Genomic DNA, 26,941 nt, shown 5'->3' with positions numbered 1-26,941 from the left:
GATCAAATCAAAAATGATGGGCTAAATCAGTATTTCCAATTCATCGACTTAGCGTTTAACACACTCTTTCGCTTATTTTTATTGGTGCATTATTAGTCAGTAAATAATGCAGTTTCAATTACGTCTATCTCGACACAGGTGTACCCTAGTGAGACAGATGTCGATAAATACAAGTAAAAAACTTTATATTGGTAGATAAATAAATTTAAAAAAATGCGATTATCATTCAGTGTGATTGTACATGTGGATGTTATCAACTTCTGGTTAGTTTATAATTCCACTAGAGTTTTTCTAAGTTACTAGCGGTTGGTTGTATTGTATTATGTTGCATTAAAATATATACACACAAAGGTTGCGAGCTTAATAATTCAATACACATACATTTATAACATTTTTATTAAATATAAATTTCAATACAAAGCATATATTTTATTATGTATGAAAGTTTGTAATTTTGTAAAAAACTGAAATAATTATGTGGCATTTCCCATTTGATTCCAGAGATCAATTAAGAGTTTTATCTCTTTTTTAGTCTCACAAAAGTACCACCAGTCCAACAAAAAGAGTTTACTTTTATTTAAAACCGAATTACTTTATATTCCACCAAATTGATGAGAATTTCCAGAAATCGAATGTCGCGTAATATTGTGAAGTGTAATGAAGTTCCGTTAAGACTCTTACATTCTGTCAAAACGTGCCGTATGATGGGATAGATTGCGTTGAAAAGTCAACATTGTAAAGGTAAAATAAAAAAAAAGTATTCACATTCACACAAGCATAAGCTCTCTTTCTCATAGTGTCATTTGTGCTTGCTCCCTAATAGCCTTCCTAGAACTACCTACTCACAGCCCTCGATGTCACTAATCCTTCAGCATTATAATTCATACGAATCAAGACTTTATCACCGTGCCTTATTTAAACTTAGATGCCTACATTTTCTTCATCTTTGGGTTAATTTTCTTTCTTCAGTCGTTTCACTTAATTTAAAAAAATAGATATACTTTTTATATATATTACCGACTTAAGTAAATTTATCCTTTTTGGACCATTATAACACCAAAATAAAATTTTGAGATTCCTTTTTTTGTGTTTCTTCAAACTCTTAATCAAGGTTTCCTTCCTTTTTGTCTTTAGTCATCTTCCTCATCTCCATAACCATCTCCATCCTCATCTTCATCATCGTCTTCATTTTCTTCTTCATTCTCATCTACTTCAGATTCCGAGTCGGAGTAATCAAACTGTAAATAAGTAAGTAAGGTTAGTAATTACTTACTAATAGTAAAATACATAATATCTTTTATCAAAAAATATTTACATCATGCTGCACAATTAGGTGAAGATACACAGCAATAAATCGGTATGAATTTACTGCATTCCACGCGTGTTTCCCTTTAGGACAACAGCCTCTGCATCTGTAAAAAGTAATTATGTTATCAACAATTTCAAACTAATCTTAATAAGCAAGACCTGGTTAGTTGACAGTATATCCGATGATGAGCTGTTTGTTGCCGGTATAATGTGTATATAAGTGCCAGAGACACTACTCTAATGGGTAAAACTAAAAGGGGTTACTTTGCTTTACTGGACCACTTCTGAGTGAAATCATTCCCCGTATATTCCGGACTTGGCTCTATCTGATTTCCACCTGTTCACTCATACGAAGAAGGGGGCCCAACACTTCGATGAAGATGATGATCTTCAAAATGCTATGACAGGTTAGCATTCCCAGGCGGCCGACATTTATGCAGAATTAATTTGGAAATTGGTTATTCACTAGACAAGTACTTGAATTTAAATGGCAACTTTGTTGAATAATAGTGAAAAGCTGAAGTTATTCCGCCAATAGCCAAACGGTGGTTAGTTTGCAAACAGTCCTCATATTATGGTTTCTTTGTTACATATGTAAATGATTTTCAGATTTACGTACATATTCTTATCTCCAAGGCAAAGTGCCACTTCAATTGCAGCTCCTAAAAAGTATGTTCTCCCACGGCTTGCTCTGAACCTACAAAAATAAAATAATGGGATTATCATTGATAATTAGTTTATTTTACAGAAAAATTGAAACAAAACTGAAAGTGCTAATATGAACCTCTGTTTAAGACTGTTGGATTCTGTAGTGGAGCGCAGGACCCTCTCCAGCCGGAAGGGAGCGTCTTGGCAGTTGCCCATCATGAGAGCCTGGTTGGCCGCCCAGGGGGGTACGTGCCAGTAGCCCCTATCCCATTTTGGATTTGGGTTCTCGAATCCACGGATTGGGAAACGCACCCAACCTGAGAGAAAAATAACATATTCATTACAATAGTAATTCTTTTACATACATATTTAAATCCAATATATATACAATTGTAGTTATGCTACACAGCAATACCTAGCAAAACTTAAATCATATTATGTGATTTAAACAGTTTATTAAGTAATAATAACAAAATTGTAATTAAGATAAACTTGAATTGTTAAAATTTTTGTTTTGGTTCTATACTAAAATAGGCGTGCTCATCAATGATCTACTTATTCATACTCTTGTTTAGTTAAAATAAAATTTAAAAAAAAGACATCACTTAAACTATTGTTTATATAAACAAACATAACAGACAGGAGTCATAAAGTTTTTTGTAAGGTTAATCAGACTTAATAAATACGCATCCAGACTGGCAGTCTGTTTCAATAAATAATCGCATTGCCGTAATTAAACTGTTCTTTTCTATACAATCTTTCACTAACCCTTGTATTAAAAGATCGCAGAAATAACATTTTCCAACAAGATTATCTTATTTAATGAAAAGAAAGAATACATTTAATATTTATGTACCTAATTCTTATACTTAACTTCATAGGACAATTTATTTTCATATTTAGTAAATTGATGGAATCATACAAAGCGCCCCTGAGGTGATGTCTCACAAAAGCGGCGCTATACAAATTGTCCAATAAATAAATAAATAAAATGTCCAACAACACAGCTGCAGAGTAAAAGGGCATGGAAAGGTGAATTGAAATAAGAAAATACACACCGTGAGGAATCCTGCTGGAGGGGACGGCCAAGTAGCAGGCGTGGCAGAAGCAGCGTGGATAGGTGTTGGAGAAACAATCAGGTAAAATCATTTGCTGCCTGTACAGCAGCAACTGCCTCATGTAGACACAGTTCATGTTGTTGCAATGAAAACCCTCTGTTACAGGATCACCGTCCATTACGCACGAGCCAGTCAATAAGCCATTATTGGCAAAACTGTGATTGCAATCGTTTTCCGGAGTCCGGAATTCATTCCTCGTGGTGATGGAGGCTTGTTCATTAGTGTCTGGTTCGTGATAGACACTGACAATTGCATTTTCGAGTTCAAAGTGCTCGATCATTGCACTCATTATTTGGTTAAATCTATCAGAATTCGGTTTCCCAGGATCCTTGAAAAAGGCTGGAAGTGGAAGTTCTACATTGCTGGCTCCGGCAAAGGCTTCTGGGGGAGCTATGGCGGCAACAGGGGCGGCTGACATGTGCTGGGAAGACAGGCTCCTTGACAGGTTGCTGACGCTGCTCTTCTCATCTTCAGATGTAAAGGGGAAGGAGTGCTGGAATGGTGACCTGGGATCAGTGATACCCATTGAAGGCGGCAAATCAATGGAGTCGAAACATTTGGTCCAAACATTGCTGCATTCTTTGCGTTGAATTGACAAGACTGACTTATTCTTTATTTCAATGTTCTTCAACTCATTTGCCACGCACGGGTTTTGCATGAGGATGTCAAGACTTTCATCATATGATATACTCTTGGCGATAGAAGAACCTTCGGGGACTTTAGCAAAGTCTTCATATCCATGAAAGGTTTCTTTTTCATGATATTCCAGATCTGCTTTCTCGCACTGCTGCGTGGCATCATAGCCTGATGCAACGTCATCGTTATGGGTGTCATCTATTTGATTTCCCTTAACCGTCACAGTGACAGAGTTAGATAGATCATCCAGCATAGACACCTCCACTGTATCCCCATCTTCTGGTGCATTCAAGAATGCAGCCTGAAACAACAGAGATAATTCCTTAGTGGGATGTGTAACCTCGATTTCTTAGTCCAAGGCGGTATCCCATTAAATTTATGATTGCTTGAAATAAATAATTGTAAATATTTTTTAATTCTTTAAAAAAATTGGAGCTTAAGATTCACTTCAGGATCCACATTTCTTAGAGAACATTTGCTATATATAAATTTTGTTTTTTGGAATGACGCCTTTGATCAAAACACACTCAATATAGTTGCAAATACAAATGACAAATACGCAAATGAAATTGAAAACGCAAAAAACGCACAGTAGCAAATAAACACTACGCAAATCATATAATATTTTTGACGCATACAGACATAAAATAGTAAATTGGCGGACAAATAAAAAGACATTCACCTGCTCGCATTTTCCATACACATCGATGATGGGGTATAGCTCCCTGAACTTCGGGTTGATTTTCACAAAGGTGCCAAAGTTAACCCCGTCTACCACCATTTGTAATTCCCCCTGCTCGGTGAACAGAATGGACACAATGGCTCCAACACGCAGCCGATCCAGAATCTGACCATAGTCAGTCTTTTTCTGCAATCAGTCATAAAAGTATGGAAAATTGTAACTATGAAGAATGTTATGTTGGTTGACTTTTGGGATGTTGCAAGAAGGAGGCAGTCCTCCTCCATCTTGCAACATCCCAAAAGTCTACTTATGTAATACGTAATATAATGTCAGTCAAAACCTTAAATCAAGTCTAAATGTTAAAGAAATCATTGTCATAATTTCCTAGAAAGGTCATAGACCCATTGCTCCGATAAGGCACCCCCAGGCCTCCCCATCCTGTACTATTTTGGTGGCATTGGTCATTGGAAACCCAGTCTCTCTTGAAGTCACTCCAGTCAAGATTTGTTTAGTTTCCTTTGGATATTGTCGAGAAAACAGCTAGTCCTATACATACTCATCTGACATTTTTGAATGAAAGTAGAAATAAATCTAGGTATTTGTGGCTACTCCTTAATACTACTTGACATTGCGTAATGTTGATTATTCCGAATTGACAACTCGTGCACAAGAGGGCATGCACGCGCCAACTAACACGGCTACCATCTTGACATGATTGACCAGATCCGGTACACACAAACCAATTTATAGACTTTGACCAAATGCAAAGTGGACGAGTTGAAAAAGGACTTCGCTACGCTCAGCCAATTAGATGTAAATGAAAGAATCGAGTTTGCCTTGTAGCCATCAAGGTACAAAGTATCACAGGTGACGATCCAGTAGCCCACGCCGAGGTCAGCTGCTGATGGCGGGAAGCAGTTGGGCAGCCAGTACCGCGCTGCACCGACGCCAAGGCTACCTATCCACTTGGTGTTCATCCTCTGCACGGACACCTGTATAATAATTACAAAAAGAGTTGTTAATCATCAAGCAGATGTTTATAATATACAAACTGTTTACATATTTATCAGTGGGGATTTGGGAATCACTATATTGAAGACGGATGAGGAATATTAAGAGTGGTCTACAAAACGTACTCTACACACCTGATAAGATTGTCCACGGAGAACTTGCCGATTGGCCACCACCAATCCATGGTTGTAGGTGTTTTCACGGTACACTGACCTTGCTAAAAAATAAAGCGAAAAATGTAATGCAATGTATAAAATATGAATTATGCAAATGGACTGTTGGCGTGGTGTTCGACCTGGGAACACTAGAGGCTTCCATGCACCTGCAGTATGAGTTTGAACTTGGTGGTCTGTAGTGATTGGCTTTCTAAACCGGTTGCATTTTTGCAAAATTATGATTTTGTTAATTGTACACGTAAAATGAATATATTTTTACTTGACAAAATGAGAGAATAAGAATATATTCTCATATTATGATATATTATTTCCTTGCAAATAATATATCATAATATAAAAAAAACATGTTAGTACATATGCCATTATGCTACAAAATAGAATAAAACAGGGGAAAGTGCAGTGAACTACTAGCGAATCTACTGTGTATTCGTCGACACATTACAGGTTCAAATGTCTGAAATCCACAGTGGATTTCAGGGCACACTGAGGGTTAAAGATGAAATTAAATGAAAAAGGAATATTCTAAGAATCTAGGTTTTTGTGAGTTCTTATCGTCGGTTGATAGTCAGAACTATCGGGGAAGATTGAATTTGACTCTCAAAACCATTCATCAAGGAAAATCTGAGCAAAGATAAAAAAAATAAAAATACCCTTTCGGTAGTTTTTTTTTTTTTTTTTTTTTTTTTTTTTTTTTTTTTTTTTTTTTTTTTTTTTTTAAATATAGATCATAGTTACATTAATACATACATTTTTTTGCAAAATATAATATTTAGGTATATATTTATATTTATAGTGTCACAAAATAAATAAACATATTTAAAAGTGGAACAAACCTTCTGGATCCAGGATTATATTAGCTCCGTGATGGCAATTGAACTCTGGGGTGTGGAACCCGACAAAGGGCAGACTGGGTCGACGCTTCGCTTGCGTTCCTCGCATTATGCGGTTGACAGGAAGGTAGACGCAATCTATAATAATACATACAAATAAACGCAATACCACATGTGTGAAAATAAAACTGTTTTAAATGAATGAGCACTCACCTTCGCTATGATTTCCTATAGAATCAATCATGTGTACACTGTGCAGATTGTCTTCCGGACCCCCACTCATATCCAGTTGGCCATCCAGGGAGGTCACTCGTAGCCCCTGCGGAGGCCCATTGATCTCTACCACCACAAACACTTTCTGCAATCAAAATAATTACAGCATAACTCTCTTAAGAAAATACAATTCCAAGGAACCGGAAACAATCCTCTTACGCAGAAAAAATCGTATATGTTTGTGGGATAAATTGGGCCATTTTTCAAATTCAGTCTTAAAGAGACCGAAAAAACAAACTTAAGTGGGAACTTTTTAAGCGAGTTTCGTTGTATCCCAATTCCAAGACTCTCACAATCATGGTAACATCTCACAAGAACGCCTCTATCTTGTACAGTGTACAACCAGGGGAACTGTGTCTCGCCAACCAGCTGGGCAGCATTGGTAGGTGTTTCACACTTTCTCTCGCAATCATGGTAACATCTCACAAGAACGCCTCGGTCATTGTACAACAGGGGAACTGTGTCTCGCCAACCAGTTGGGCAACATTGGGAGGTGGGTAAAAATCTAATTTCTAACATGGCTAGGCGAGCTTTTGCACTAATGAATACTGAATGAAATTATCATATTTTGTTATTACGGACATAAATAATGATCTCACTCACATCGGGAATCTTCTCAAACACAACTCCTCGTTCAACAGAATTAATGATTAGACAGACGGCATCTGTGTATCCAATACGCCGGAGGCCGACTGTGTCTTTGCTTCTTAGATTCCTCAGATTGTAAGTAGAGCATCCAACATTGCTGTTGATATTGTTCTTCAAGAATTGCTCTGAAATAAATAAAATAATAATATTGTTGTTATTGTACATAGTGTTAATTACATATTAGAATTGAGCAAATAGTGCTTAGAATATAAATTCTGCTCAAAATAAAAATGACCTAAATTATACAAAATGTATAAAATAAATGTTTGTTACAAATATATTATTTTTTAAATGGTTTTTGGAATAACCTAAAGTAAAACCTCAAATTGTAATATTTCATCATTGAAGACAATATTAGCGATTCTCTAACCAAAAGTGGAGCAGCGCCTCGGCAAGGCTAAGGTTCTGGTTTCAATATCTTTTTTAGATTTTCTGTTTCAAATTTTCATTTGAGAATCGCTAACATTGTATTCAATGATTAAATAATATTTAGAGGAAAATGCCGGTGAATACAAGACCTGGGGAAAATACTATATCCTGACTAAAATACTTGCATTACTAGTAACAATAGTTACCCAATATTGTTTCGAGTATTCCAATCTTCAAAATGTTTAAATTTAACTTTAAAAGAAGGAATCTGGAACAAAATGGTCACTTTTATTAAACTCACCATCGATGTAATATGTGTTCATTGGTAACCCTTCAATGTGGCTGGGGATGTTACAGTTTACATGCGCATTCAGAATGTTGAAGTCAGTAACTCCCACTTTCAAGGATCCAATAAGGTTGTGATCACAAGCCATAACCTCAAACTAAAATAAAAAAAACTAGTTTCGTAAGTAAGGTAAAAATAAGTCACAATCAGAAATCAAATCAAAAACACAATACAAATTAGAACTAGTCCGGGGTTGATCTCAATTGATGCAATCACTTTGACCCAATTACGAACCACTTATGATTGATCAAGTACAACTGGTTCAACCCACTCATTGTTCCAGTGGAATGACTTTTGACATTTGAATATGTACCTTCGATGAGACTCAAGAATAAAAACTTCGACCAATGTATGCACTTTCAATGGCGATTGCGAGCGGCCTGGATTGGAGAATCGAGCACCTGGTCTATGTCCACGGTACATGGGGCATCGATCAATCAATAGAAGATTGAATCCTTTTGACTCAATCACTTCGCCAAAGGACTAATTAGATTATTGAAAAAGTATTCACCTCAAATATTTCATCTAATTTCAACAATGCTGAGCTGAAAACCAGTTTCCCACTAGGAGTAAAGCTGCTGCTCAACGCTCTCGAACCATCTGACAATACTCTTACGTTGGCTCCAGAATACTCTGAAAAACTGTTGGAAAATAAGATTGTCATTAATGTGAATGTACATAGTGTAATTCAACAGTTGTGTTGTATGAAGAACATTGCAAATTGAAACTCACGTATGTTGCTTGATCTGAGATGAACCAGTGTAAAGCATCAAGGAATTTTCTGAATTAGCGAAGGCTCGTGGTTTTGGTGGAGTAATGGTTACCTGAAAATAAAAATAAAATTGAAAATCCAGAGAATTATGGTAGATACTGTTGAAAAATTATCTCACTAGAACCTCTGGTATAGACACTAGCTTCTTAAGAAAAACACTTATTTCGAAGCAAAACAAAATGTAGTCTCCCTGGAAATCGATATATTTGGTCCAACGTTTCTCCTGTTCTTTTAAACGGTCAGAAAAAAATTGACTGTCTAAACTTAACAATATTGGTTTACAGCATTTTCCACCTCAGCATTTGACTTAAAATTTTTTCCCCTGAGAAATTTTTTCAAATTAGGAAACAGGAAAAAGTCGCTGGGAACTAGATCTGGTGAATAGTGGTGGGGGCGGAAGCAATTTAAAACTTCAATTCGTTCATCTATGACATTGGGACAATGCACGAGAGAACCCGAGCGAAACTTGGTAAAACAGGATTTTTTTCTTGGCCAACTGCAGTGGCCTTCAATTTAACCAGCAATGCAGCATAGTACTCTCCATTAATTGTTTCACCCTTCGAAAGGAAATCAATAACAAAAAAGTGTCACCATCACTTTTCCTGCAGAGAGAAAGACTTCTTCAGTGTTGGTTCCCATACCGCAATCTACTGCATTGACTGTTGTTTAGTCTTCAGTTTCATCGGCGGTTATCATTCCCTGCAATAATACTTCTGACGATCTTCCATTACAGTTTGATGCACTAAATCGACCATTTCGTCTGTTGTAGTGGTTTACGGGTTTTTTTTCTACAGTTTACTTTATGTCGATGAGAAACTTATATGTTCCCTTGTATTTATTATAATTGAGCCCTTTTGCGGAAAAGTTATCGAAAGAACGCTGTTTTTGTTCAGATCCCTTCAAATAACGAGCCGTATATAAAAAATATTTTTAAATCTCAACCACAGATGACGATAGTTGCATACAGAAAAAAACATAAATAAACAGAAAAACATAAAAACACCTTAATAAAAATAACTGAGGTATCTTAGACATCTTACACAACTTAATGAAAATAACTGAGATATCTTGCACACAGCAGGGGGAGAGGGTACTTAATTAACAATTTGATTTTCTCCAATATGCATTTAGTAAACAGAACCAAGGACAAATGGAAAATATCGGCATCTGAAAATATATTATTGTATTTTGTGCATGTCCTTCTAAAAAATGAATTTTGTGTGTAGTTTGACAGTTTACCGATAACTTGCATTTTAATGCTAGCTGCGTTCCCTGCCACGGCGTTCTGTGGTACAGAAAATCATGCGCGGATATCACTGGTGCGTGCCCTTGCTCTGTGATTGGTGGAGCCGAATGAAGCTACCGTTGTGACATAATCTCCAAAAATTACAATTGTCGTAACGGAACCTATTGATATATGGTAAATGGCTTTTTTTTTTTTTCTTACAACACAAGAATGAATTGATTAAAATATATAAAACATGTTGTCTACGAATTGAAATACCTTATTAAATATAAATTTTGTTGATTTTTAGTGTGTATGTGCTCACTACAGTCAGATGAAATGTTTAACAGCCATTATTTCAGAACTCACATTTTCATATAATACTGATTTTCCGCATAAGGGTTCAATTACTTGGGAGTAAACTAAAATAGATGGAGTATGTTGATTTTCAATTCACCTGGGTGCATTGCCCGTTCAGATCAATAACTGCAAACATGTTGATGTTCTGAATATCCCAAGCCTTTCCTTGGTCTACACCATCTACGTAGAAGTGCACACTTCGATCAGCATGGCGCATCACACCTACAAAATAAGAAAATGTTAAAATTGCTTTAATTTTTTTTTAATGTTACAAAAAATCTATATAATTATTATACCGGAAAGTACAGGTGTTTCCAAGACAAATAAAATACACAATGGTGAATAAGCATTGACATTCAAATTGACAGACCAGCCAATCAAGGAAAAGTTAACAAACCAAGTGCGCAGAGCGGCATGACCGTCTCCATTTCGGTGATTTATATCTTTATTGTGATTGTGATTAGTATACAGGCAACTCATATTGTAATATTCACTATATGATTATCGAAAATAAAATCTGCTTACAAATTACTATGTAGTCCTTTTTACAATGGCATGCAAATTGCTGGCTGTGTAAAAAACATAACTACCAATCCCAAATCAGGTAAACAAAAGTTTGGGATGGTTTCCAAAATTGAATATTTTGTTACATTATTTAGTTACTTATTCATTATATTATTGTCATTATTTAATACACTTTTAAAAATTGTGTTATAATTTACCCGCCTGATTACTTTTAGCATCGCCATGCCAGGTGGTGCGGTTAAAAATGGACATTCAGGTCATGAGCAGAAAAGTCCCACAAAGAGCTACGCTACAAAACTTACTTTTCTGTGCAGGGTCTGGTTATTTCAATATATACTCTTCGGCGGTTAACTTATGATTGATATCATAATTTATTTAAAGCTTTCTGGAACCCCCCTGGTGCCAAAAATATGGACGTGTGGTTTGCCTCCAGCTCGTTGAAATGATACCAAGATTTAATGTTGGGGCAAGTCTATCAAGTTGGATGTCCTTGTGAATTAGGATGAGGATTAGTTAATAATATTAGTGAAGGATTAATTAGTAGATTTCAATACCTAACAGCGTTCCAACGGGAATAGTGTCAATGTCAAAAGTGTAAGGTCTACGATTTCTAGCATTGTTGTTGTAGAGATTATTTCCCTCCAGCATGTATATTTCCCGGCATAAGTCCTGTGGTATTGGAGGCAGAACCACCTTTGTAGGGAATTGGGTGGTCACACCTTTCAACAAAAAATAAAATTATCTGTAATAAGTGCACAATTTATATAAGAAACAATAGTTTTTGGGAGCATCGGAGATTTGTATTACATATACACACTCACACGCACGAACAAGAAACTAGCGTTACAATATTATTAATTTATCTAAATATATTTTTTTAAATTGTTTGTTTTACCTTATAGACTCAAAACTACTGGACCGATTTCACAGAAAATTTCAAAGTTTGTTCTTATTAGTGCCAGGAGTGTTTAGAAAGTGGTTTGAATGGTAGAAGAAGTCGGGGACCCTCGGGGAAGACTTTGCATTATCTCTGCATTAGAATGAGATATAGAGTCGAATGAAAGTCGATATAATATAGTCTATACATATATTATATCTATACTGTTTTTAATGGTAACAATGTGGTATGCAATAGTGAATGGTGAATGAAAAATCGAGTACGCCCGAAGAAGACTTAACGCATCATCTCTGCACTGGAATGAGATACAGTGTCGAATAAAAGTCAATACATATAATGTAGTTTTTTTAATAGTAACAATGTAGTAAACACTAATTAGACCAGTGCTTACGTACGCAGCCGAGACGTGGGTTCTAACTAAGAAGAATGAGCGAGCAGTGGACGTTTTTGAAAGGAAAATTTTGAGGCGCATCTTCGGACCGGTTCTAGAAAATGGATTTTGGCGCAGACGTTTTAACAATGAGCTCTATACTCTGTTTAAGGAGCTAAACGTCACAAAATTCATAAAACTGGGAAGACTTCGGTGGCTAGGTCATGTGGAGAGAATGACCGAGCATCAAGAACCAAAGTCCCTGCTGAGCTCAAGACCGATAGGGAGAAGGAGCCTGGGAAGGCCAAGGTTAAGATGGAGCGACAACGTCCTCAAAGATTTGTCTGCCTTGGAGCTTCGAAACTGGAGAGAGCTGGCGCGGGACCGAGATGAGTGGAGGAAGACTCTTGAGGAGGCCAAGCAAGACCCACCAGGGGTTGTAGAGCCAAAAGTGATGATGATGATGAACAATGTAGTAGGGAATGGTGGAATTCTGGGAAGCTCGAGGAAACATGGCAAGTGATCTTGAAAATTAAATTGTTTCCACCTTAAAAACAGACCCAGTTTTCAGGTATCTAGAATTTACAACCTCAAAACTTTACTCCAAACCATTATAACCCCGAGCAACGCCGGGTACACGTTAGCTGCTTTACATAAAAATTTAGAGCAAATTTAGAAATGTGATTTCTTACCCATAGATATTAAACCACAGCAGTTAAACTCTTTGTTGTCAATACGGACTTGAAACATCTCAAACTCTCGCAGTGGCCGATTGCTGAGCAGGAGGTTGTTCTTCACAATCTTCTTCTTGAAGCGGTAGGCAACGTCTCCATTGCGGCCAACAGTAACATTGTCCCCACAAATGCGATGGAATGCCAACTCACCACTGAAAAATAATAATACAGGATTATGTTAGATTCATGACGGCAATAGAACTCCAGGGTGTGGAATCCTACAAAAGGCTGACTAACAGAAATGTCCTTGAATAATGAAAACTGGTGACTAGTAAAATGATCAGCTTTAGCAAAATAAACGGCGGTATAGTATCTGAGTGAGTATAGTAAAACTAATTTTGTAGCCACGAACTTAGCTAGTCCGCACTTATGAGGCAGCGTAGGTGATGTTTCGTACCTTCATGTGTATAATTGCACACAAGGGTGGTCTGAAAAGTTTCCGACCTCAGCGCAAAGATGGCGGTACTCATCAATAAAACCTAGTGAATATAGTTGTGCATCTTTTGACAGTTACTCACCAAAGTTTCGGCCATTTTGGACGCGCAATTTTTAGATGACAGTCGTTTGAGTGAGTCGATGTGTGTGTTTTTGTGAAAATGGAAAAATTGAGTATCGAGCTGTTATTAAATTTTTGTTTTTGACAGGCAATACGCCTACGCAAATCAAAGTGAAATTTTGGGCAGATGAATTTAAACGTGGCCGTATGAGCTTGGGCGACGATGAACGTTCGGGATTTCCAAAAACTGCAACTACTGACGATAACATTGCTAAACTACACCAAATATTGTTAGACGACCACCGAATTAAAATGAGAGAGATAGCAGAGGTTAAAAAAATGTCCAAAGAACGTGTCTGTCACATATTAAATCAAGATTTAGACATGAGAAAGCTGTCTATCACTTGGGTGCCTCGTGAAACGTGTTCGAATGAACATTTCCAACGCTCTGTTGGCGCAGTTTAGGCGCAATAAATCCGAGTTTTGGCGCCGATTAATTACTGTAGATGAAACTTGGATACACCATTATACGCCCGAAATAAAAATACAGTCAAACAGTGGACTGCAAAGGGGGAACCGGCTCCAAAAAAAGCAAAAACTGTTCTCGGCTGGGAAAATGATGGCAACTGTTTTTTGGGATAGTCATGGAGTTATCTTAATTGATTATCTTCAAAAAGAAAAAACTATTACAGGAGTATACTACCCATCATTACTTGACAAGCGAAAGGCAGAAATTGCAGAAAAACGGCCACATTTGCAGAAAAAGAAAATCCTGTTTCACCAAGACAATGCGCCGTCTCACATATCAGCGGTTGCCATGGCAAAAATCCACGAATTACAGTTTGAACTGCTTGACCATCCGCCTTACACACCAGATCTAGCCCCAAGCGACTTCTTTTTGTTCCCTAATCTAAAAACTGCGCTCGGAGGACAGAGATTTTCGTCAAATGAAAAGGCAGTCACCTTTGTGAACAATTATTTTGCAGAGAAAAATGCCGAGAACTATTTGGATGGGTTAGAGAGATGGGAGCATCGCTGGGAGAAGAGTGTAGAGTTACAAGGAGACTATGTAGAAAAATAAATAAAAAACTTAGGAAAAAAAACCTTGTTTCATTGTTAGGTCTGAAATTATTCAGACCACCCTCGTATATATGTGTGGACTAAACATTCATCTACACATATGTATTAAAAGTTGTTTTAGTACACCAATGGTAAGCGCAGGTTTCTAATTTTTTGTACAAAATTAATGCATAGGTGAGGGCCAGTTACACCTTAATAATTCAGGGACCGGTGGTTTAAAAAATAGCAAAAATGTTGTATGATAAAACATGCTCTAAGGCAGAGTGTTAAGTGCTATTATTACAGATTTTAGATTATTTTAAATATTAAAATAACACAATCTCACCCGTGCAATGTAGCATTGGAATACGAAGACTGGAGAGATTCCGGGGGACTGGCCAGCTGGACTATGGAAGCCTGTGCTGCCTGTCCATAAAGATCTGAAAGTAAATACGTTTTAATCATATTTACAAATATACGAACTTAATACGTAATATTTAATATATAAATTTTCGAAACATTTACTCAAGAAATACAACAATATTACAAATAATATGTTAACTTTACAAAAAAGACGCACATTGTCAGACCTGTTGTTTCTACATAATCTGCTAAATAATAAAATAGATAGTCCCGAATTGCTATCGGTCATTGGTTTAAATGTTCCAACGAGGCGTACCAGGCACACTACACTATTTCATATTGAAGCCAACAATACCAATGCAGCAAACAACTCAGTAATTACTCGCGCAATCACAACATACACCCATTACGAAAAATTACTACATTTAGACATCTTTCATGATTCCTTTATAACATACAAAACTAACTTATTAAATTTCTTAGCATGACATATTTCAAAAATATTTTCACATCATTTTTCAAAACTCCTATGTATTAACAGTCAATTACAATTCGTGAGCTTATTATAATTCTTGTTTTCAATTCATTTATTATTTTTATTATTATCCACACACTTCCTTCATTTTATAACAATCTCAGGCGAAATTACGTAATGATATTTTATGGACATACGTAATAGGTACTACAACTATGTAACAACTAAAAATATCTAATTGTATCTAATTGTACTGTGTATGTCTTAACAAATAAATAAAAATAAAAATAAATTATCATACAAAATCAGTATACACCGTGTGCTACATTCATATAGCTAAATTGTTGGGGTGATTATTCAAATAAAATTATTTAAATAAAAATGTAAATGTTCGTAAACCAATTGATTTAAAATGTTGACACAACGTTGCGTTCGAATACGCATGTGGTTTTATATACCTATATTATATAGATGTCACCTGTAACAGATAAAAAAAACTTTTTTTTTAAAACAGCGCCATTTGTTGGACGTAAAAGCAAAACGCACTATGGTTTCTCTGTCTGCACAGGCAGACTGAGCCACAGCAACGCGTGGTGGGGTAATAAATATAAAAATAATAATGTTTAAAAATCCTTTAATTTTTTTTTAAACAAAGCCATTCTAATTTCAATATGTAATATGAAATGTTATATGAACTAACTCAATATATAATAAAAATAAATAAATAATTAAATTATTGTAATAAAAATTGTCTAGTGTAATCTAAGCTTTCTTTTTATAAGTCATAATGCATATGTTATACAAAAAAAATGCTGTATATTGACAGAGCTTAGCGAAGTTCTATTTTAACTCGACCATTTGGCATTTCATCTGTCTGTAAATTTGTCTATTACGTTTCGGTTCAAGATCGTTGCCATATTGGAAACTACCTTTTATCCCACCAGAGTTCACATGATCGTGGTTCCTACTACGAGCTGTCAAATTGAAATAACCAATATTACGGTACTGCAGGTCTGATAATGTTTGAAAAAAATATTGTCATTGAGATGGTAACATTCAGAATTATGATAACCTTGGGGGCGTTTCTTTGGATAAATTGTATAATTCCTTATTTGAAATTAAAAAATATATGTAATTAAGTAGGTAGATATTTCAGTATCTACTTACAAATCTTATGATTTCAGAGGAAATTTTGCTTTTGATTTATTAAATAAGAGAAAATTAGAAACATACTTTTTGGATGCGAGGTCTACTTAACTATTTACAGACCTAATTTGATAGACCTGATAATATTTTTTTTGGGGCTTATCAGTTTCAGTGCTGGCAACCCGGGCATTTATTTTATTTTGATTTTTTATTACATAGATTTCTTTACTAAACAAAGTCTGTCCTGAGGCAGATCTGTTCTATAATCAAAAAAAATGCGCTATTGTTTCAAAGACCAAGAAGTGTTTTACTCTCAGTATTTAATTAAAGCATTTAAATATTTCTAAGTGAAATTTTCAAATAAAAAACACATGATTTTGCATTACTTCACAGTACGTCGCCAGTATCTATATCTTTTGATGGCAGTTGTATTGTTCAATAACATTTGACATTGGAAGTTATATTTTGCAAGATTCGTCCATATTGATGAAGTACTTGATATACTGGATGGTGTTTGGTGGAGAATGGAAGTTACCGATCACTCCGTAAACCCCTTCCGGAATGTTGCTGGTAGCGGGGCCTTGGTCGATTCCATTTACATAGAAACGCAAGGTACCGCACGCCTGTCTCACCACGCCAACGCGATCACCCACCTAGAATGTAAAAATTTCTACCATTAACACGTTTAATTATATTTTTTTCAGAGCCTTGTCCTAAAATCAATCTGGCGAGTTTTAAAAGTTCAAAATAGGATTCAAAATTTTGAAGAATCGTGTCACCGTTGTGATAGCGAAACAGAAATATTTTGCTTTGATTTTTTTAATGTGGATTTGTATTTCTAGAGCTATGAAAACCTTGTCTAATGGTTTTACTGTATGTACTTACACCTAGTTGATCCAAGCTGCTAGTGGCGTACTGCTCGCGCACTGTGACACGATTGTGCATTATTCCAATCCCAGTCATCATCCATGTTCCTGATCTAAAAGTAAATGTTAAGTTGCAATACTGTAAATTTGAACATCTTCACATCATATGGGGTAGTTATAATTTTTGGTATGTCGCTACAAAGATCCAGAGGTCAGAAAATAAGGTCTAAATACTAAAAAAGATTTTTGAGAAGTTTTTTTCCAATTTTGACCACAAAGGATTAATTTTTCAGCAAAAAAGTATTTTTATTTTTTGAAAGTATACTAAATTTGCTATTAACAATCAAAACAGTTTCTGTGATATGTATAGATTTCAAAATACAGCCTTTCAAAATTACTCAAATTATTCCTACATATTTTGTCATTTTTAGCAATTTTAACATGGAAAGCTGTGAAACTACCGGGGTTTCAGAAAATTCAATTAACCCAAACAAGGCCTCAAAAGAGCCTCCCTCCCCTCTTACTCATCGATCTTTAAAAATTGATAAACATGTGCAAAGAATAATGAATTTCATTTGAATGTGACTAGTAATGTAAAAACTAGATTGGTGATTTGGACCTTTTTATTATTTCTTTGAATTACGAATTTATGTTTGTAATTGTCAATAACCCTGTACATATATATATATATATATATATATATATATATATATATATATATGAGAACAATTTGTAAATTTCTATTAAGTCTGTATCCGGTGATGCCATAAACGAAACTGCAGTAAAACAAAATAAAATCTCTAGTGTATTTTCATCAAAGATGCATATTTTAACATATGCGGGGGTTTTGTAAAAATGAACCAAACAATATAAAGAAATAATATATTTTATTTATATTTATGGATAATCATAGAAGAAAGTTTCATCTCAGCATCTACAAGAATAATTGAATGATACAAACTGCAGTTTTGAGAAGTGTACAATACATCAAGATGTACAGCAGGAGTAGGACCAGTGGTATCAGTTCATTATATAATATTTACACAATATATGTGATTACTTACTTCATATTAGTCATGGTGAAAGGGAATTCCAAGTCATCTGGGGAATGCATGGTAACTCCTATCTCAATGGATCCGGCCCATTTGCTGATGATCTTTTCCAGTCGGACTTCAAATAGCTCATCTTGACGGAGGGGGCGGTTGGTCAACACCACACCATTGTTGAAATCATCTTGAGCGCTGGAAACGGAAGTACTGAATAAAGGATACACAATTAATATGTAAAAAAAAAGGGCAGCTAGACCTGTGCCAGCCAAAAAAGAAGCGGGCAGAAACAGAGGTTATTTGTAATAATCGCTACCAGAGGTAGTGCTAAACACCTTGGAGAGATCTTATGAAGGCTAGCCTATACGTACATATAATGTCATTATATGTACTTATAGTAAATATAAAAAGATACAATGATGGTACAAGGTTAAATAAAGAATAGTAATATATATACTCACAAGGGCCGATGAGCGGTCTGTCCGTTGTTGATGACAACAGCGTGTGCACCACAGTTGGGGTGGAAAGCGAGCACGTCCTGGCTGCAGGAGGGGCTGTGGTCGGGGTTACCTCGCAGCAGGGGCGCCGGCAATGTAGGAGCTAGGAATACAACACATTGACATTAGACACTACATTAAAAACCACTACAAGAGATGGTGAAAATCCGTACACCATAAATGAAGCAATATTTACAATCTTATTCCAAGTGGAGCGGCATTGTCAACTAATCATAGCATAGTAATCATCAGGGCCGGCCCTGTACAGGCACAATTGGAGCAGCACTGATAATACCTTATTCAGCGCCATTGAGGTTTTTACTAGCGCCAGGAGCCATTTGGCTCAGGGCCGGCACTGCTAATCATTGCATTTCAAAGTGATTACCTTTAGAAGATTCTCCAATTTCTAGCACATTCATAATATCTTCATGTTCCTCGAGATCTTCTCCGTCGGGATCCATGATGGAAACCTGAAAGTATCTTTAATTTATTAACAGAAAAAATGAACCCCTAACTACAAAAGATACATCTTTTAGTTTCTGAGGATGGAACTTTCCTCCCCAGGGATTGGCTCTTGAGTGCTGTGAACTTTTAAATTAAAATTTTCTTAATTCCTACCCATTCGGAATTTGGTAGGATTGACATTTATTTAGTATATTAACTTTTCTAATGTCATCCAATTTCAGTGAAATGCGTACCTATATGTCGTGTGTGCATGGATGATTGCTATCAAAAGTTGACGGAATACATTGTCATCACCAAAGAATCTATCGGCAGAGTTTCACCTGGAACGGATGTCGGAAAGTGGGTTAATTTCCACTTTCAATATTTGCATTCATTCATTCATTCACAAAAATAAAAGTTAAATTCAATTAGATGTATTTAAATATATAAATAATACAGATTAATAAAGACCTCCTGCACCGAGGGCTTCTCACTCCATATGATAAAAATTAAGTAATTATTTATAACAATAGATATTATGACAGTAAAAAAAGATCGGAGTTCCACAGATGTGTGTACTATTTACATATTTAAAATGACAAAATATTGCCTAAATCATTATTTAACGCTTTAAACTATAGATTTATGTTGTAAACTGGTTAATTATTATTTAACACTTTAAACTATAGATTTATGTTGTAAACGGGTTAATTATTATTTAATGCTTCAAACTATAGATTTATGTTGTAAGGCGCGGCTAAAATCCACTCGTGCGCTGAACCGCCAAGAAAATTGAACATTTTTATTCCTACATAATATTTTTAATTACAAAATTGCACACAATCTTTATAAATATGTTAAAAATTAAAATGAAATATATTAATTTTGTTGAGAATAATCTATTGCGGACACAAGCTTTGCTTCCCGCATGCCAGTTATGACGGCTACGAACATGAAGAACATGTCATTTTGCATGAAGCTCCTAGCATACATCGCTTAGCCGTCATATCACACAAAATCTATCAAAAAAATTGCCTCTGAACGATTAACGGGCGGCGTGCGGCGTAAAGATGACGCGAAGAGAATTATTGTGTTATTATCAGATCTGTTATATAGAATTATTCTAGTATCTCTAATCTTATATAAAAAAAAACCAATCTATTCAGCTTACTGTGGTGGTAGTAGGAGATTTTTAAATATTGTCAGGTTATTCGTAACCCGGGAATTTTTGTCTTTCTTTAAAAAAAAATATATATATATATAAATAAAATAATCATTTAAAATTATTGACGTAGTAATAAATATAGAGTATATAATAAAAGGGTTGAAGAATTGATCTTCTCTATAAATAGGTAAGATACCCACATTTATATAAATTATATATATTAAGTTTTGGAGGAATTGCTCGATTAACCACCAAACATTTAAGGCACCAGCCGAGCCTGGTTGTAAATGTGGGTTTTATTGTATATCAGTGTTTTATTTATTATGGTCGTATGCCTACATTAATTATACACAGCAGAGTAAAAACAATGGTCCATTTTTTGGTAATAAAAAATATCAAGTCTGGGAATGTAAACTACTTATGGTTGATTTTATATACTATATTAATAAAATATATAAAACATTATCTGTTAAGATTGGACAATTTACAAAAACATCATTTTGGAAAAAACAAGTTGTTAGGAAAATATAATCAGCTGGTAAACGGTGAAAATTTAGCATCAGCGATCAAGAAGTTAAAACTGTTGAGCTGTGAGGAAAAATGATACACAACTATTTTAATTGAGGTCAACATACCTTGACAGTCATGCCGTACAGGTCGACTACACCCCAGACTTGCTGGTTTAAACGAGACACAGCCACGCCTTGGTCGAGCCCATTAATGTAGTAGTGGAGGTTGCCATTCGTCTTACGAATCAAACCGACCTTGTCACCAGCCTGAAATGAGAGTACAGCAATCAAATTTTGCCCAGACACGCCAAATACAAGTTGGGGATCATCACTTCTTGTCGCTTCTTGATTAAGGATAATTTTAATGTAAGTAAGTCAAAGGGTACCTGAAGTTGGTCAAGGTTAAAATTGCCGTACTCCCTCCTAGTTCCTCTTCCATTGGTGAGGATGCCACAGCCAGACATCATGATGGTCCCAGTGCGCATGTTGGTCATGGTGGCCGGGAACTCCATGGCGCTAGGGTTGTGAGACGTTACACCCATCTGGATAACACATTTCTCATATGGTATAATATCTTAATTGGCAGAAAAATAGGAAAAAGTATTTTGCGATTATATAATAGGACAAAATTATGTATGTATATGAAAAAAAAACATTACAAGGTGATCCACTAGTCAAAAATTTGCATACAAAAATGTCCATAAAAATTTTATTATTGTCGCCTGTAACTGATGAGACACTTATTTGATAGGTACAATATTTCCTGTCTTTAAATAAAGGGCTTCATCACAATATCAGCTTGATGTTGTATTGTGTGTTGTGTATGTGTATGTGTAAAGCTTTAATTATTAATAACACTATTTACCTCAATGCTTCCGCTCCATTTGTTGACAAGGCAGTCAATCCTAATTTCAAACAGCTCATCGTCCAGCAGGTAACGGTGCGTCATCACAACGCCGTTGTTGAACTCATCGAGAGGGTGACGACGCTGAGCGGTTCTGAAATGAAAATTAACCATATGAGATTTTATATAAATTTAGAAAAGTGACCTGGTCTGATAAACTGAAAGTACTGGATAATGAACTGAAATGCTTTGGATGAACGAGAGCTGCAAAGTAACAGCAAAAATTGCCAGAAATAATTAATATTTCTACCAGTTATACAAATGTTTCAAAGCTAAATATTTCATGATGTAAATAACATTACGAGAAAACAAAAAACAATGAGAAGAAAGAAATATAGATTTCTGACTTAAACTTGCAATAAGTCAAGCTTGGTCATAATGGGATCTACCAAAGATCTTGATTCAAGCCGCAGACCCCTTTTGAAGTTGGTCCAATTTTTTAAAGAAATAGTGAAAACTTATTTTGACTGACTGATACTGATTTTATTTACCTGCGACTAGTGCTTAGTTTGACCAGTGTGCCAGTGCGCTTGTGAAAGCGCAGTTTGTCTTCGATGGCCTTCGTCGGTTTTCCTAAAAATAATTCAATTAAAATATTTACCTACCACATTAAGAAAAGTTGAAGTTTACTTTTAAAATAATTTTCTATACGTATATTTCAATTGGCGACCACAAATGGTCCGGACGGCATGTCAATATAAATATATTAAGATGCTTGCCAAGTGCAGTTTGTATCAATAGAGTACCGATCCGTGTGCTGACAAAATGTTTTCATTAATAATAATTTAGGAAGTTATAATGTGTTGGTCGTGTGTTATAAGTAGTTAAAGATAGTTACCTTTTGGAATAGCGCCATGAGTGGTATCCACAGCACGAACGTTGCACTCGAAGTTCATATCGGACAGGACTTGGAACTGTGAGCAGATTTGGTTGTCCGGAGGGCTCGGAGTACGAAATGAAGCTGAGCACGTTGGGCTGGCGGAACCGTCCAGAAACTGTAAAAATAAATTTATAATAAAATAAAAACTTTGTTTTATTCACATCCCACTCAATGACTCCAGACACGGAGTGGGGCTCTTCGGAGGTATTGGCAGTAAAAATAATTATTGCTATAATTTGAAAAATGTAATTACCTTGCTGTAAATCGATACTTGATATGCCAATCCACAGAGATCGATGACTCCATAAACATTCAATGGAACATCTCTGGCAGCTACTCCTAAATTCCTGCCATTCACGGAGTACTCGAGGTCTCCCTGAAACAATATTCTTAAATAAAATAACAACCGTGTCATGGCTAAGGAACTGAACTCAGATGGATGCTCATGGTCTCCTTCCAGCTGCTAAAGACTGTGAGGTGTTAAAATAGTTGTCGCAAACTTCCATAAAAGAAGAAATTATTTACGAAGAAAGAGAGATTTAAGAATGAGTGATCCACAATTACGTAGTTAGCATTGACGCCTTTTGGGTCAACTTCCTCCTGAGGCGCCGACAAGGCGCACCCAACAGCATTTTCCCTCCTAAAGGGAATAACGGGGTCCCATTCTTGACGACCATCTGCATCCATCCAGTATCCAGGATGGCAGAAAAGAAAGGTAGATCAGCAATGATAACATCCATCAGTTTCTGCAAAAGGTTCCGGTGTAGGTAGTGACATATGCATCGGTCCGTAGCTCTGTCAGCTAGTGCAAGAACAGAATCTGAGTGATCCGAGTGGCTCAAGTTCATCTTAACACACTTCAGGAGGGTATCTTTTGCACCCGCGGACCGCTGGCGACGGGAGAAAATAAAGGTCCCATACGAATTATTTTAATTTTTTTTAAATCGCTGTATCTTCGAAAATAATGAAAATGTTTGAATAAAAGTTTCTACTTACTAGCTCAGCATACCCAAGCTATAAAGTGACTAACGGAAAAATTACTTTTTTCATTAATCTTCAAAAGCATTGCTTATCAAGTGTCAGGTATTCAATAATAAAAGGTCCCTTTGTTGAAATACCTATGTACACGAAAGACTCGAATACAAATATAAAAAGAAGAATTGTATTGCGATTTGATAATTATGTACATATAGTTGTGACCTTTAGAAAGAGATTGGCATTTAATATTCATACAAAAACATTGGATAATTTATTCTTTTCCGCCATTGAAATGAAGCCGGCGCAAAAGATAAAAATACCCTTCCCGTCCTTAAGCAACAATCGACCGAACGGATAGAAATACCTTTCCCGTCCGAAGTGTGTTAACAATCAGTGACTCCAAATTATATTTCATATGAAGTATGGATCTAGTAGTGACCAACGGAACATGGGCTGCCATGCGCAATACTCTAAAATTCAAAGTGTACCTCAGATGTGCGCAGGATTCCAACTGTATCTCCTTCTTTCATAGAATTGATATTCCCTCCATAGCGCGCTCCGTTTAGGCTTTGGTTGTTAGCTACCCAATCACCAAAGAGAAACTGAAACAAACAGTGCAGATAAATAATGGATACTGTTTCAAACTAACAATAACAAATCCATGGAAATGAAATAAAATGATTCACCCATGTATCTGCATATCTATGAAGGGTTTCAATAGATTTTGGAATCACCGGAGCTATGTTGGGATCGAGGGTTGTTACTCCTATCTTCATAATATGCTTGCGATGCCCTTCATTCTGCAATATCACAAAAATGAGAATCTAATACTTTGTTACAATGTAACAGTGCTATTTAGAATGGTGAACAGCTGGATATGACAAAACAAAATAAATATAAACCAATACTTCAATATTGTATTCAAATTAGTAAACGAAACGTAATAAAACCTTTCTGATAACTCGAATAAAAAATTTGAAGTCTCCGTTGAGTGGGTATCCGCTGAATACCAGCGTATTTTGAGTTACGTGCGACGGTTTCTCTGCAGTCAATCTTGCATTCACTAATTTAATGTTTTCTCCACAATTCGGGTGGAAAAACATCGTATTTCATTGATGGTTTGACAATTTATTGTCGTATTTAAAAGGAGTGACAGGACGGTCTGGCGACCAATTGCATCTGCGAAGTCTCAGTGGAAACCTGGAAACTGAGAACTGAGCCTGCCGTATCGATCTGCCGGCTGCCCAGGGGTTGCTAGTGCAGCCATACACCTGGTACTCGGCACCGATGCGTATGTCATGCTAGGACTGCAAGGTACGTTTCCTTGTCCCTCGATTTCTCTGTTATTGATTGACAAACAGGCGCATGTCAGATCTGCATCGAGCCGGGGACCAGAGTGAAGTTAACTGGCCTGGGGTGCAATATCTGGGATACCAACCTGCAAACGTACTTTGAAAACACGGACGCCAACTGTGATCAAAAGCAACATTTTTGATCTATGACTTTTGCACCGCTCTTTACCAAAGTGTGGGTCGTCAGGTACTGACGAGAAACTAAGAATGTCTAATTTAGTATTATTTTGTCCTTGCTCTCATCTTAGGGCCCGTTCCCCCTTCCGTTTTAAAAACGGAGGCGGGTCCCGTTTTAAAATCGGATGCCCTAGCGGCTGTAGTGGATGTATAGAGCTGTTCACACTTGTCCGACACGATTTTAAAACGCATCAGGCACTTTTTGTCAGATGGATCGCCAGCGCAGCGCGTCCGTTTTAAAATCGTCTCGGAACTCACTCGCTCATAGTTTTGTATGGAGCTGTTCACACTTGCCGCCTAGTCGTTCCGGCAAAGTCCCCGCCACACCCCGACCCCTCCTCGCTCGCTCCCAGTCGCAAAGAAGCAGGCACGCTGCGTGGTTGTATTTGGTTATTTTGTTAAGTAAATAAATTAAAACTATAATGATGGATAAGGAAATAAATCCCGAAAATTTAATCCCATTGGTCGAAGAAAGAGTTGTGCTGTGGGATAAAACGACAGAAGGGTATAAAAATAATTCATTAAAATTATCGGCTTGGCGAGCAGTTTGCTGTTCATTCATGCCGGATTTTGAGAAATTAGAAGAAAAACAAAGAAAAGATTTTGGTAAATTATCAACTTGTTTCAAAATACATTTTTTTATTTTTTAAAGTTTAAATGGGATGCACGATGCACGGAAGAGAGTATTAGTATAATAAACACATAATAAAAAATATTTGAGTTGTTATTGTTTTCTTACTTAAAAAATATCGATAGCCTTTTTGCAGGACAAATGCACTCTCTCATTTTTTTATTTCGGAATGTTAAGCTCTCTGAAACTCGTTCTAGTAGATGGTTAAAGGAAGTGATGGACACTCTAAAATAAATAAAGAGCTTTAGTTCATCGCTTCTCAATTTACCAATTTAGACTTGGAAAGTTCCCACAGAAAATCTTTCAGCTATGATTGGGTCAACCCTAAATTTTCTATTCACTTTTTCCTTCTCTTTAATAAGTACCACATGACAACAAGAGCTTCATCGTCGTCCATTGCGCACGATCGTCTACTGAAGAATGAGCAAATAAAATGTTTTGGTTGAATCGACAATTTTTTTTTTCGTAGAGTAGGATCCGATTTTAAAACGGAGGTGTGAACAGGGCCATAAGGCATCCGATTTTAAAACGGGACCCACCTCCGATTTGAAAACGGAAGTGGGAACGGGCCCTTACGATTTTTACATCTACCTGCACAGCAATTTTAATATTTATATATATTTTTTTACATATTCATCTGATCACATCATTGTGTACCTATTCTAATGTAGGTATATTATTTACGTATGCAGATATTGACATATTGCACAGACATAAATTTTACCTAATCTTTTTATTGTGTCACGGTAGGTATCCATTAACAAAGTTAAATATATAAAAAAATCAACATTATTGATTATGGTAAACTTTTTGAGTATTGTAGTTAACAAAATCTATTTTTGTTTTACTTTGGTGATTTTATTTAATACTTTAATAGCCTGGTTCATTTTAGATTTCTATGTGCTTTATTTTTTATTGTTAGTTTTGCATTTCTCATCCATTGTCCATGTATATTATAGGTATATATTTTTTTGAACTCCCTAAACGTCATCTGTGTTAATATTTTACACTAAAAACATTATTC

General features: G+C 36.0%; 1 protein-coding gene across 1 annotated transcript; it reads right to left on the bottom strand.

Moving 5' to 3' along the window:
• Positions 1-429: 429 nt before the first annotated feature.
• Neurl4 (neuralized E3 ubiquitin protein ligase 4) lies at positions 430-25,138 on the bottom strand. The gene is made up of 32 exons (XM_089649939.1): positions 24,708-25,138; positions 24,444-24,557; positions 24,246-24,359; positions 23,033-23,155; positions 22,738-22,894; positions 22,391-22,472; positions 21,861-21,993; positions 21,382-21,537; positions 21,122-21,262; positions 19,263-19,347; positions 18,842-18,980; positions 18,399-18,575; positions 17,354-17,447; positions 17,004-17,121; positions 14,831-14,924; positions 12,888-13,081; positions 11,482-11,646; positions 10,500-10,624; positions 8,778-8,869; positions 8,557-8,686; positions 8,001-8,142; positions 7,286-7,455; positions 6,623-6,767; positions 6,413-6,547; positions 5,538-5,620; positions 5,229-5,384; positions 4,393-4,578; positions 3,015-4,011; positions 2,093-2,273; positions 1,928-2,005; positions 1,316-1,412; positions 430-1,238 (listed from the first exon to the last, which is right to left on the bottom strand). The coding sequence occupies exons 1-32, from the start codon at positions 24,858-24,860 to the stop codon at positions 1,131-1,133; spliced, it is 5,064 nt and encodes a 1,687-aa protein (XP_089506065.1). The 5' UTR covers positions 24,861-25,138; the 3' UTR covers positions 430-1,130.
• Between the last annotated feature and the right edge of the window lie 1,803 nt (positions 25,139-26,941).

This window comes from Hesperophylax consimilis, chromosome 31 (assembly GCF_061612785.1).
Source record: "Hesperophylax consimilis isolate HC1 chromosome 31, BYU_Hcon_1.0, whole genome shotgun sequence".
NCBI classification, from domain to species: domain Eukaryota; kingdom Metazoa; phylum Arthropoda; class Insecta; order Trichoptera; family Limnephilidae; genus Hesperophylax; species Hesperophylax consimilis.
This window is presented reverse-complemented; position numbering and strand designations above follow the sequence as displayed.

What these genes read in the sequence shown, in the direction of transcription:
- Neurl4 (XM_089649939.1), bottom strand. Translation starts at nt 24,860, where the DNA reads ATGTTTTTCCACCCGAATTGTGGAGAAAACATTAAATTAGTGAATGCA. An exon ending in AAACTAAGCACTAGTCGCAG is followed by an intron (nt 21,994 to 22,390) that starts GTAAATAAAATC and finishes TTTTCATTTCAG; the next exon opens with AACCGCTCAGCGTCGTCACC. An exon ending in AATGGAGCGGAAGCATTGAG is followed by an intron (nt 21,538 to 21,860) that starts GTAAATAGTGTT and finishes TGTGTTATCCAG; the next exon opens with ATGGGTGTAACGTCTCACAA.